At 47.0% G+C, this 14007-nt stretch overlaps 1 protein-coding gene across 1 annotated transcript in view; it reads left to right on the forward strand.

The window, feature by feature from the left end:
- Positions 1-9098: 9098 nt before the first annotated feature.
- Positions 9099-14007, forward strand: part of LOC309978944 (metabotropic glutamate receptor 7-like) — a gene marked incomplete at its 5' end in the record, with an annotated part of 49439 nt that continues 44530 nt past the window's right edge. The window contains one exon of the mRNA XM_082865789.1: positions 9099-9509. Within this exon, the coding sequence (XP_082721915.1) occupies positions 9099-9509 (411 nt within the window). The remainder of the gene's footprint in view (positions 9510-14007) is intronic.

Here is a 14007-nt window from a genome sequence, read left to right on the forward strand (position 1 = left end):
ATCCCCCAAAGGAATGGAATAAAGGCCTCCTTTCACACTTTGGGTTTTGCATGTGTCCTGAGCAAGCGCCTCTTCCCCAGCTGAGACAGCGCGCTGTCCCCGCGACCCAGTGAGCGGCCCTCGTCCTGCGGGGAAAGCAAAACAGCAGCGGGGTGGGTGCGCGCCCAGAGCTGCCCCTCTCGCAATTGATTTGTTCAGGGATGACTTCTTGTGCTCTAGTTAGATGTGACTTTAATCGAAGTGCTTTCCTAAGGCGATTTATCACAACTGTGAACCGTCAGTTTGTACAGCTGCTGCTCTTTTAGGGAAACGCACAGGCTAGGGAGGCGGAGGGGCCGGCGCGGGCTCCCTCTTTCCCACGGACCGGCCCGCGTGCCCCTCGCCCACCAGAAATATGTGCGCCGCGTCCTCAGAGGCCGCCGCTTCTGTGCTCTGGCTCCTCTGCTGTTTCTGGCTGCTGAACAGCCATCTCCTCTCTCCTGGGAGGGGCAGCTGGTTTCCTTTTGGGGCGCTCCCCTTCTCCCCGTCTCAGCTCCTGCAGCGGAGACGAGGCTGCCCCTCTCTCCCTGCACGCTGTGGGCTGGGTGTGCAACCCGGCTCGGGCCACAGTCCCCCACCGTCCCCGCCGACCCAGCGCGGCGCCCACCACAGCCGGCAAAGCCCACACGGGGCGCCCAGTTAAAGCTGAACCGCAGATGAAAACCACGACTTTTTACGGTGTCTTCAACATTGCATGCAACATACTTCTACTAAAAAAATTACTGTTTATCTGAAGTTCAGCTTTAACGAGGCGGGCATCCTGTATTGTGTCTGGCAGCCTTCTTGGTTGTAAAGAAAATGTTTGTCCAGAGCAGGTCAAATTGGAATCAGCCTAGGACTTTTAACTGGAGCTTTGGGGAAAAAATACTTAAAAGGTGTCTGTTGGGACTGCTAGGCTGGTAGGATTCATGCTTGCAACCGCTGGGAGCCAGCTTTGCTATCATGTGGGGAGAGCTGCTTGAACTAGAAGCCAACACCACAGAGAGCAGACCTGTTTCATTTGAACAGGTGGATCCAGCTGTTCTTGAAGCTGGCCCGGTGGGTGGTAGAGGTCAGGGTGCTGATGGCCAGGAGGGATAATAATTTCCTACCCCTCAAATCTGGGAAGTGAAAACAGCAGGGCTGAATGTGCCCACGGGGCATGGCTTCTGTTCAACTGGAAGAGTGGTGAATGGCTATTGGGTGACCAAAACAGTCGGTCTACTATATTCTTACTTTGTTTGCTAATTGTTTTGCTGCATGTAAACTCTTTGTTGCATTAGCTCTTGTTCATGACATCATGTCTGGAGACAGGGTCTGATAGACTTACATGTGGAATTGGAGACTTCAATTTCAAATCTGCCTCTGCCTGGTTGAGTGGCTTTAGGGTTCTCGTAACCTCTACAAAGTTGAGTTTCTGGGTCTGAAACCTAAGGACAGAGGTGATCGTAATCCATTTGGACTGCTATAACAAAATACCAGAGCCTGGGTAGCTTATGAACAACAGAAATTTATTTCTCATAGTTCTGGAGGTTGGAAGTCTAAGATCAGGGTGCGAGCAGATTCACAGTCCGGTGAGTATCCTCTTCCTGGGTCACAGTTGGCGTGTTTTCTCTGTAACCTCCCATGGCAGAAAGGTCGAGGGACCTCTGCGGGGTCTCTTTTATGAGGGCACTAATTTTGTTCATGAGGGCTCTACCCTCATGACCTTATCACCTCCCAAATGCCACACCTCCTGATACCATCACTTTGGGGGTTAGGATTTCAACATATGAATTTTGGGGGAGGCAAATGTTCAATCTATAGCAGAGGTACTTTCCCCATAGGATGGGGGAGAGGGAAAGTATGTAAGCACCTGTCATAGGGCCTGGTGTGGAGCAGGTGCCCCATACAGATGTTATTACAAAATATTGAGTATAGTTCCCTGTGCCATAGAGGAGATCCTTCTATCTATTCTATGCCTTCTTTGAATGACCGTAGCACTTGTTGTCTGTATCATTTTTATGTCTGTTGTTGCCTTGTGACTGAAAATGAAAAATTTCTATTTGTCCATGTCCTGGCCCTTACATAAAAATGTGTTCATTTATCTATTTCATATTTATTGACTACATCTTCGACACCGTGTTAACTGCTGGTTCTAGATGTTAGTAAAATATAGACCTTCCTGCTCAAAGGGTCACAGTATTTGTGGGAAAGCAAAAAATGAACAACCTCTGTCTCTAAGAGCTTTGTACTTCCCAAAGAGAACACACCTCATAGGTACAATAAATCCATGTATCATACGTAAATGTATAAATAGTTAATGGGATTATACACCTGAGATAACTGCTTTTCGATTCTGAGGAAATGATGATTATATTTCACCAGGAGCTCAATACCACTCTGAGAATGAGGGCTTAACCCCCGACTTGACTCACTGCATCGCTTTCCTATATAAAAATACACAAGTCTGTACATACGCTCTAGAAAAAGGCTTATCTGGCATGAATTTCAGATAGCAAGAAGAAAACTTCAAGAGGTTCAGAGAAGCATCCAGAAGCTCAGATGACTGTCTGGCACTAATACAACTTGCTTGACAGGAAAATAGAGCTGTAAATCTCACAAAATTAGATGATCTTTTAAGAATTTCAAAACCTCCTGCTATTAATTGGAAATCCTAGAAGAATAGCTTCTTTTAAAATGTACTGATAATATGCTTTACAGCTTAATATTCAGAAGCCTATGTTTTGGCTAAGTGAGCTTCAGGAAGGAAGGAAATTTGCGGTTTACCTCCACTTACTTTGGAACCGCTGGTTCCAAACATCTACTTCTATGCACAGTCATCTTATCATCTGTAAAATGGAGGCAACTCTAAGACAACAGAGTTACAGAGATGTTGCACAGCTCCATGTGTCATTGTCTTCATTTGTTTCAGAATACCAATAACATCTAAGCGACTACTGAAAGAGTGCTATATTATTTGGGGTCATCTAGTGCAGCTCTGTCAAAGTAAAGAAAAGGGACCTAGAATGACTATAATTTTCCCAAGAGGACACAATTATTTTATGGTAAATCTGGGACAAGAACCCTGATCTCTTGGATCCCATTCCATTGTTCTTTCATTGGGTTCTGAACAACCCAGAGAAATAAAGAGAAATAAAACTCCTGTATGCTGTGTCACTGGTACAGGACATGGCAAGATTGGAATTGGAGCACTACATATTAAGAGGTATCTGAGAAATTCTTCAAACTAATTGAGATATATACCAGGTACATAGAAAACAGTATGTTTTATGAAGATGATTCTGTGCAATGAACAGAACTGGTAACACACACTGGAAGGTGAATTCTCATTTTCTGGCACCTTGAAAACGCCACCTCAACATACACGTTAAAATAAACATTTGAACTGGGTCATATTTAATTCTGCATGCTCTTGTAAGTCAGCAAAATATTCCGTATATCATTTAAGTTGTCACTCACTTTTTAACTTGACTTTCAATTTCTAAAAGTCTTTCCAAACATAAAACAGAGGTGGGAAAATGGTATGGGAAGCTGCAGAGATGAAATAAGCTTATTTCATTAGGCATAAAGATGAATATCCAAACAACTTCATGGCTGAAAGTGTCCAAATCTACTGTCTTCGTTTTGTAGTCAAGGCTTCCGGAAAAATATGCTAATGGATTCCTTATTACCCGAATGCCCCATATCAGTTTCAGTAGGTATCATTATATATTATGGAAATTTTTCTCAGTGACAGTGAAAGACATCCTGGCTGAACATCCCCCTGCCCATGACACAGAGATGATGGTCTCAACCTATATTGAAGGCATTGGAGCCCACACTATCCATTACTAATATTAATGGAGGATAAAACTTCATATTCTGTTTGCTCTATATTTGTTCAATCACTTCTTCCCTTCATTAAACTGGATGGCCCATAATTGAGTCTGTAGTGTGTCTATCATTGGAAACTGAACAAAGTTTTGTTGGTTTTATTAATGTCATACGTTTCTAGGGAGGGTCTATTCAATAACTAAGTCTAGTTTCACAGTTACAAATAAATTATGATGTAACTTTGAATAAATTAAGCTCATCATAAAGGAAGGATACTGAGAGTTGCTACTACCCCTTCCTTGAGGGACTCTCATAAAGCGCTGAGTAAAGTAACAGAGGTGTATATGTATGCATATATTTTCAATGATATTTGTACAGACTTAAAAAGAACTCTACAGAATGCATTATAAAAACCTTAATGCTGTGTGTCCCTAGTTCCCAGCTCTCTCATTAGAACTACTTAAATGAACACAATCTTATCTGTTAGGATAGCTATCAGAGTACTCCAAATACTACTTCTTGCAGTACCCTGTCCCAACCATTTGCCATCCTCTTCCCATTAGTCCTCAAGTCGGAAGCCCCGAAGATCTGTTCATTAATTTATGAACACATTTCTTCATCCAGCCAAGAAAATTGATTGATCCCTTACCAAATTTCAGGCACCATTCTTCAGTATGATTTATAGGCATGTTCAGGAAACACAGCAGTGATTAACACAGATGAATATAGTCTCTCTTGAGCTGAGGGTGGAGACAAAAGTAAATAAGCAAATATAAAATCATAAGTATAGGGCTTCGCTGGTGGCGCAGTGGTTGAAAGTCCCCCTGCCGATGCAGGGGACACGGGTTCGTGCCCCAGTCCGGGAAGATGCCACATGCCACGGAGTGGCTGGGCCCGTGAGCCATGGCCGCTGAGCCTGCGCGTCCGGAGCCTGTGCTCCGCATTGGGAGGGGCCACAACAGTGAGAGGCCCGCGTACCGCCAAAACAAAAAAAGCTATGAAAACAAAACCTATGGATGGAGACCTCCATGAAAGATGGAAGAGTATAATAATGGCCAGAGTACATTACTGTGGCAGAAGCAGCAGCCCTTAAGGAGGACAACTTTATAAATTACAAATTGGATTTAAATAGACAGGGAATTGAAAGTGGAGACATTATTTTCTGCAGAAGATGATGGACAGACGAGAACAAAGAAACTAAAACTGAGATTGTTAGCAAAATACAATGCTAAACATATAAGTTAGGACTGAGTCCTTAACTTTCATTTTTACTAATGAGTGGGTGAGTATAGATTACTGACTACACAGAACCAAGCCTGGAAACACATTTTATATTTATGATCTTTGTGCCTAAAACTAGATTCTCCTGCAATTTAATATGACACTAGGACAATGACTGGCCAAGTTTTAGATTAATCACTCTTACACAAAGATTTTTCATTCATATAATCTCAAACAAATACTGCGTCACCAATTAAGTTCCAGATCCTATGCATTCTGGCTGAAGATATAAATATCTTGCAAGCCCAGCATCACTTTCCTCTTTCTCTGGTAACAAATCACACTTTCTATTATGACAATGGCCCCAGTTATCGGCCCAGGAATAAACACTTGACTCAGGAAGAGCCAATTAAAGCCCTCCTTTAGAGTTGATCGAGAGCTTTAAGGTTAGAGTATTTCAATCTTACGAAATTTTTGTAGAACAAAATTATTTCAAAATCTACTAATTATTCTTTAAGTTCTAGAAACTGCATTCTGCGACTAAGAGGACAATTTATTTGCCGTCGTTTCTGCTCTGCCCACTTTATGTTTCTGTTATTGTGAGATAAAGGCAGTGGGGAATGGCAAACCAATTCTGATTCATTCAACACATGAGTGCTTCTTAGGTACAAAACACCATTCTGAACATTGTCCGAGGTAAAAAGATAAATAATACCTAGCCCCTTATAATACCTAGCCCCTTACCCTCAAGGATCTTCCAGCTTAGCAAGGGAAATAAAACATGCACGCAGATGACTGCAACAAAAAGAAGATAATGATTGCTGCCAGATGTTTGGGGAGAATGAGGAGAGCAAAGAGAGAACACAGAATAAGGCAACATTCAACAGTCAGCCAAGAACTATTTGTTGAGCAATTGCAAGCTGTGACCTGGAAATGGAAGAGGAGAACATAGATCTTCACATGGGCAGGTGAAAAATCAAGTGTTATTACTTGTAACACAGCTCTTCAAATATATTTTTTGGCACCAAGTGCCTACTAAATAGCCTTAAATTAAAAACTAAATAAGGATACAGTCTCTATCAAATATAGCCTCAGGTACTGATGCCTAAATACTAGGATCACAGTATTTGTGTTCCCAAGGATGCCTTTCTATTGCTTTGCTTCTTTCCCCCTTTCCAAATTAGCTAATGCTGCCTTACCAGGATATCTATTTCGATTGTTCCAGCCTTTTTGATCCAATGTATTGAATAGCAGAATAGGTGAGTTACAAGAGGATATTTTGATTTCAAACAACAGAAATAAAATACTATATAATTGAAAAGAAAGAGGCAATCTTTCAGGCACATGTGGATCCAGGAGTTCACATGTTTTAACCAGGTCCCTTTCTCTCTTCCCCACCCCTTCTTCTCTCTGCCTTTTCTCCTCTCTGGTATTTCTCATTATGGGATCCAAATATTTCCCTGTTTATGTGGGAGCTTCTGGCACAGCTGCGGGCTTATACGCTCGCAGCTCCAGGGCTGGCTGGAAGGGGCGGGCGCATCACAGCATAAGGTTGCACAAGGTGTGCACTTATATAGCAGGGCATCACATCTATGAGTGATGGATGATCACATTGTATACAGGGGTAGCTTCGCATAGTTTTTACATCACTTTTCTTGAAGATGGCAGTAAAATGGTATGTTTTTACAAAATCAAATAGTGTAACATTGTCCAAAAGATATACATAAAGCATTTAGAGGAAGGAGGCTCCTTTTTCTTTTAACTCCGGCACGGATTGTCTATTGAACAGTGGTAATCCTATGTCATCAACCTCTTTACTCCAGCAGAAGTCCAGGGATTAGCTCTGCATAACTCTTGTTAGCCTCTATTCCCTTCCTTGAACACTGTAGCCAGAAGTTTTTTTCCTCCTCAAACCTTAAGTATTGAAACCTGGAGGAGGGGCATGTCTGAAAAGAAAATGATGGACTGGACTCTCCCTAGAAGGAAGATAAATGGGTGGTCAACAAGAAAAAAAATAAAATCCTCTGTACCAGGAAATGTTTGAAGTGTTGTTTGGGTATCAAAAAACAGGTGCCCCACACATAAAGCAACAAAGGATATTGGTCTAAAAAGAACACCATGGCGAAAGGTGCATGACCTATTTCAACAGAGGATTTGAAAGTTAAAAGTTAACGTGTAAAACATTCAATTCAGTTTCATCATTTTACAGATGGGCAAAGTAAAACTCAGGCACAGGAACAGAAGTGCCAAGGTCAGACAGGTGGTTGGTGGAAGAGACAACCAACTTCCCAACTTCTGACTTTTCAGGGGTGTGTGTGTGTTGTTTTGTTTATGTGCAAGGACATTTTTCTTTAGTACACTAACATTACAACAGAAAGCATAGTCTTGTTTTGGTTTTCTCTGCGCCCTCAATTCTGTATAAGACAGTTTCGCTGCACCCCAACAGAAAGGCTCAGCAAGAGTAGAGACCACCATAAGCAGTACACGTGGGCACCAAGGGCAGATACATTGCCCTTCCTTGTGTAGGAACTAGGGCCACTTGTTGCTTTAATGGGCCAAGTTTGGGCTGGACCTGCAGGAGGGGACACCTTTGAAAAACAGCTTCCTAACTGCACTACAACCTGCTCTGGCATCCTGATTCCACTCCCCAAACCCCCCAAATCTTCAGCCAGAAAAAAAAAAAAAAAGAAGAATGGATCACTGGATCACTGGATCGATGGGGAGATTTCTGTCTGCTCCTCCTACTGCCACCTCTTTCTTGCTATTTCCTGCCCGAGGAAACCTGACATCAGCCCAAAAGCATCTCTGGAAATGGGCAGGAGGGAGCCTTACACCTGTCAGCGCCAGAGAAGAAAGTGCGCTCTGCAGAGTTCTCAGTTGTTCCACCTCTTGCGATGAAAGGAAGAAAAGGAGCGAATCCGCCACAGATTTACTGGAGACCAGGGTTACTTCATCCGGCTCCGGCCACAGTAACCCCTGAAGACCAAAGATGCATTTCCATTCCCAGCATTTCTTGTTGGCATCTTTCCCTACAGGCTAGCCCAGTGCCTGGCCCCGGAGAAGTCTCTGCGTAAAGGTTCTTTAGGTCATCAATCAGCCTCCTGTGTGTATGTGTGTTTTTCTTAGGAAAAACTGGCACAGACGAATTAGCAGTACAGACTGGGGTCTCCCTACTACCCTTCATGCTTGGCGGCATCACCTTCGACTACCTCGCATTCTCCCGGCGCTGACAGTCCCGGCTCCGGACCTCAGGGTTGGAAGCAGTCAGCCCCAGCTAGAACCGCCCTGTCCGGGGCTGATGCCACCCTGTGCCTAGAATGTGCGTGTGGGTGCAGGCGGGCGAGCGAGCGGCTTCTACAGTGAGACCGAAGCAGGAGCTCAGCCTTCGCCTGCGACCTGCAATCCCTAGATTCCCTGGGGACCTCGAAACTCCGAATCGGAGGTACTCCCCCCCCACAGCCGCCCACCCATTCCCTCCCCCCTTACCTCAGCACGCAGCCCCTCCCTGCGTGATGATGCAAAACCGTGGGGAGGGTGGGCGCTGGGAAGGGTGGGGAGAGCCTGAGAGCGAGCGAGGGTGGGAGGGAGTGGGCGGAGGAGGAGAGGGAGCCGCCGAACGCGCATTTAAAGAGATAGCCATCCTCGCTCTCTCCCCAGTGCTGGGCTGTTGGAGAGCTCGAGCTGCAAGCCACCGAGCGCGAGCTCGAGCGCGGCGCGCTGGCCGGGGAACCCAAGAGCGCACGGCGCCCCAAGCTGGCAGGCGCCGCGGGACCCCCCACCCTCGCCGGCTGCCCTTCCCCGGGCGCCCCTACCCTCCTCGCCCGCAGGAGACCCTGGGCTTCCCCGGAGGAGCTCACCCCAAGGGGCCAGGACTCCGGCGAGCCCGCCACCGTCCCCTCGAGTGCCGCCGCCACCACCGCAGCCGCGGGAGCAGCATGGTCCAGCTGGGGAAGCTGCTCCGCGCCCTGACTTTGGTGACGTTTCCCTGCTGCGTGCTGGAGGTGCTTCCGCGCGCGCTGGCGGCGGCGGCGCGCGGCCAGGAGATGTACGCCCCGCACTCCATTCGGATCGAGGAGGACGTCACCCTCGGGGGGCTGTTCCCGGTGCACGCGAAGGGTCCCAGCGGAGTGCCCTGCGGCGACATCAAGAGGGAGAACGGGATCCACAGGCTGGAAGCGATGCTCTACGCCCTGGACCAGATCAACAGCGATCCCAACCTGCTGCCCAAAGTGACGCTCGGAGCGCGGATCCTGGACACTTGTTCCAGGGACACTTATGCGCTCGAACAGTCGCTCACTTTCGTCCAGGCGCTCATCCAGAAGGACACCTCCGAAGTGCGCTGCACCAACGGCGAGCCTCCGGTTTTCGTCAAGCCCGAGAAAGTAGTTGGAGTGATTGGGGCTTCGGGGAGTTCGGTCTCCATCATGGTAGCCAACATCCTGAGGCTTTTCCAGGTAGGGGGGCGCTCCCTCCGGGGCAGAGCGCGCCGTAGCTCCCCGCGCTCTTTATCCTGAAGGCTGGCTTGGACTCCAGGGGTGCGGGGTCTGGTCAGCCTTCGCTCATTTCCACCCTGGAGATCCTGCCGAATCCCTCTACTTGCCCTGCATGATTCCTTTCCCTTCCATCTCTCCCCTGTCCGCGCTCCACTCCATCCGGCTTGACATTCTGGATTTATGGCCCCATTGACAAGAAACAGTCTCCGAAAAACAAGGCGATGATTTAAATGGGTTTGCATTCGAGTGAAATATGGTTCCAAAACAGGCTTGTAAAAGTGCCGGGCTCCTGTGAGAGCCACTTAGGCGCAAGGAATATGAAAGATGAGAAGACGCCTAGAAACTAGGCATTTCTCAACTCCCCAGCTTCCCTGCCCCAAGCCGCCCGACAAGCTGCAGCTGCCTTGGAAAATTTCGAGAAGAGCTTAGGGAGGCAGTTCTTAAACCGAAGGCTAGGTCTTCACCTACATTTGGACGTGAATTGCCCATTTCGCTCGGGTTGGATTTCCCGACCTGTCACCTATCTCTGCGAGGGCATGGGGCGGAAGGCGTGGGGACTGTCCTCAAGCGGGGAGAAGCCACCCACAGACGTGCCCCCAGGTGATTTGCTCTGGGCAGTTGTTTGCACCGTCTAAACTGCCTTTGCGATCCGGCCACTGGCAGGAGCCGGGCGATCAGCTTTCTACTCCTGCCAGCTCAGAGCGCGGAGGTGAGCTCATGCTAACTGCGAGACACAGTCACTTTTTCTGCACCCACCCTGTGCCCATCCTTTCCCACGACCTCCCTAACGCAGCCCCCAACCCCAGTCCTGGGTTTTGAGGACGATTCTCAGAGCCAGACAAGAAGGCGCCTGGAGGGAGGCAGTAGGGTGCGCTGAGCAAGGCCGGGCGGTCCTCTAGCTCCGGGTACAGGCGGGCAACGGCGGAAGATGCGAGGACGGCGGATCGGGCCCGTTGAACGGTGGGCGGTGCTGCAGTGCTCTCTCACGGCCTGCTCCCGCAGCCTCGGCCCCACGGCTCCTGTGCCGCCCTGGGTATAGATGGATGGCTTCTGGATGAAGAAATTGAGTTTCAGGGTCTGCATGACTATGGGTTCTCTTGTTTCTCTGTCTTTCTTCCTGTGTGTCTCTCTCCTTGTGTCTCTTTCTCCCTGCTTTTTTTTTTTTGTCTCTCTGTTTTTATGTTCTCCCTTTCAATTTCTGCCTCTCTTTTCCTTCTCTACCCCTATCTCCAGGTTTTTTGTTCATCTCTGTCTTGAAGTGATCCTTTCCTAATGCACAGCTCTCTCCCTGCCTGGTAGGACCCAAGCTCAGTTAGTCCCTTCTCCAGATGTTCTGGCTGACCCTTATGCTCCCCATAGCTAAAAAGTCGGCTCCCTCTCAAGTGCCTTTCCTGAAGCATGTTGGGTTTCTGGAGGGGACTCCTTGTGAGATTCAAACTGTCACTACATCAGCACCCAGGGGTATGAAGTTTGTGTTTGTGCCAGAAGGAGGGGTGCCTGTCTAAAGCTGCAGCCTGGTATGGCCCCTCTGAGCCTCTGAGCATCCCTAGCACCTGTTGAGTATGCCACCTCTAGATGTTTGCAAGGCCAAAAGTGCTTCTGGGCAGCCTTCACTTTGAGGTAATGCTTTCAGGAAGAGCCTGGGTTGTCGTAAGCAAAACCCAGAAGCACTTCCTTTACCTCTGAGCTTAAACTAGAGAACCTGAGGAGGCAGCGCTGCAGGGAGGATGAGGCCAGAGGTCACCTGAGAAACACAGGGGCAACTCACAGTATTTTTACTGGAGCTCTGGGGGTTGAAGGCACATTTGCTGTTTGACATTTTAAAACTTATTTTGGTGCCTTCACTTGGAGCTTGGGAGCTTGCAGATGGGCCTGCCTGTCGAAAAAAGAGTGAAATCTTAAAGTCAAGAGAGAGCTTGCAGACTAGGTGAAGGATTGTGTTTGCTGAAAAAGATTCCAGGGGGAGCTGATTCCTTCTCTGGTGTGTGGATCTGAGGCACTTGCAAGAAAAGAGAACGCTTGCCTTATGCTTAGTTCCCCCGTTCCCTGGGCTGGGAAGGAAAGGAACTGAATGCCAGCATTAGCAGTGTGCGTTGGGACCAAAACCATTCAGAGAAAACACTGTCATTTTCCTCTAATTTGCAAATTGCAGCTATTCATGTTGGATTGAACAGCTGAGGGAAAAGAGCCCCCAGTTTTCACCTGCATTTATTGAGAAGAGGCTGGTAGTAGGAGGGATGCACCAACTTGTAGCTTGTGCTGCAAGCTGGATATAAGCTTGGTGTGAGCATCCTGGTTTACCACTGCCCATGTTCAAATATACAGAGATAGATTCCAACAATCTCTTCCAGTAGCCTTATTTTTGCATGTGATCTTAGAAGCTCCTGGCATGTAAGTCCAGCCCCCAGTTTCCCAGCCTCTGTAAACCTGCAAAATGAATAGAGAGAATAGTGGAACACAGACCCCTTGTTCAAAGACACAGTCACTTTAGGGAAAGAGGAAAAGAACGGGTAGGTGAATCTTCTCTGGGATTGCAGGGTTCAGCTCAATGAAGACTGTCCTGTATAAAAGAAACTCCTCTAAATGGTTGAATTCTTAGCTCTCCAGAGATTTGAGTTTTCTTTTCCCCAGTCCCTGTGGGTTGCTGTGGGGAATGTGCCAAACCTATCATTTGAGATAAAAATTTATGGTGAGGTAAGCTTCTAGGCTGGGGGAAGGAAGACTTAGTGACTGAAATGGGGGATGCTAAGCACTGGGGGGCAGGAAGGAACAAGGAGCTAGTAATGGATGTAACAAATGCTGCAGCTGCCAGCAAAGCCTGGATTGAACTTCCTTCCTGAAAATGAGGACCCGGGCAAGAATGACCACTCAGATGTAAACAGTGTCTCTGACTGGGAATTCTCATCTGCCTGCCGGTGGGCCAGAGCTGAGCAAGTCCTTTCTCTCCTCTGTATGCACACTGAATTGGTTAGTAAGTGACATGTCAGAGGACAGGAATCATATTCAGTGGATCTTTCAAATCCAGGAGTTTGAGGCTAATGAAATTAGTGTGTGGCCAGGGCTCTGCCAACTAGAATTAAGTCACTGCAGCCACCCTGCAATGCATTTTCAGCCTGAAGGGAGCATCAGGGAGGAATTTCGGGAGATTTGTTTCTGAGCCTGTACCAAATAATACTCTCCTAATGCTAAGAAAGATTAAATGTAAATTAATATTGACTACGAGTAACATTTAAAAAATAATCGCCGAGTGGGGGATGGCTTAAAGTGGAGAGATTATATAATATGGTGTCCAAAGAATAAATCTCCCCTGACCACTGTTTCATGGGCTATAAGTAAGATCTATTACAATGGAAAGTAATGGGAACGTTTTTATTCAAGGCTTCTCTGCTATTGACTTGAGAGCAAACACTCTGAGAGTATAAATTACTCTTGCTGTGTGCTGACTCTGAATGAACAATATTTCATGTGCAGTGACATGGTCTAAGCTATAGACTTGGAATTGAATGGCATCTGTTTCAATTGTTTTGTTCTCTCAAGAGCAACTAGATAGAAAAAAGTGGTCAATTTGACCCTTGTGGGAGCGTGTTGCAAATCTAAACCTGTGTCCCACATACCATAAATGAAATACATTTGTAAATTTGTAAGTGTTTTCCTTCTGTTCATTGATGCTTGAGTCTAATCTCAAACTTCGGCAGCAACATTTTATACATAAGTACTTGGTTTTCTTCCTTTCTTCTTTCTCTTTCTCCTCTCTCTCTCTCTTTCTCCATCTTATGTAATTGGATAGAACTGGGCACCTAGGATGATGTGGTGTTACTATAGTGGGATTTTTTTAAAAAAACAACATCAACTCTAAGTTACCCTTTTAAAAATTTCATAAATACAGGTGTCAATGCCATTTGGAATAGTCTCTATAACAATTTCTGTCTCCACATTTACTGTGTTTCAGCAAATTTACCTAACAGATGGTGAGTGGGCAATTTTTAAAGGGGCATTTTTTAAAAGAGCGGAGAGGGAAGGAATAGAGACAGGCACATACTATATTTGAAGTTACCTCCACGTGTATTTTATGTATGTATACCCATACAATTAAGAAGTCTTTGGATGTTTTATCTTCAAGAATAATTCAGATAATGGATTACTTGAATATCATAAACATTTAGGGTTTAACAGATTTGTTACATATAGACGTTGTATCATGGATTTAAAAGACCATAGCAAGCGGGCAGCGGCGGGCGGAGCGACCGAGGGGCGGCGCGGGCTGGGCGGCGGGTGAGGGGGTCCGTGCTTCCTCGTGGTAGAGGGCTGGGGTTCGCCGGGGACGCCAGGTTGCTCCGCGTTGCCAGGTAACCGAGCGCTTGCCCCGCGCTCGCTCTTCCGCCCGGGCCGCCCTCGGCGCCGCCTGAGCCGCGGTGCGGGCTGCGCGGGGCGCCGGTTCCGCGGAAGCCTGGGTCGGGCG

Source organism: Leucopleurus acutus (genome assembly GCF_964270905.1).
Source record: "Leucopleurus acutus genome assembly, contig: HAP1_SCAFFOLD_323, whole genome shotgun sequence".
In the NCBI taxonomy this organism is placed as follows: domain Eukaryota; kingdom Metazoa; phylum Chordata; class Mammalia; order Artiodactyla; family Delphinidae; genus Leucopleurus; species Leucopleurus acutus.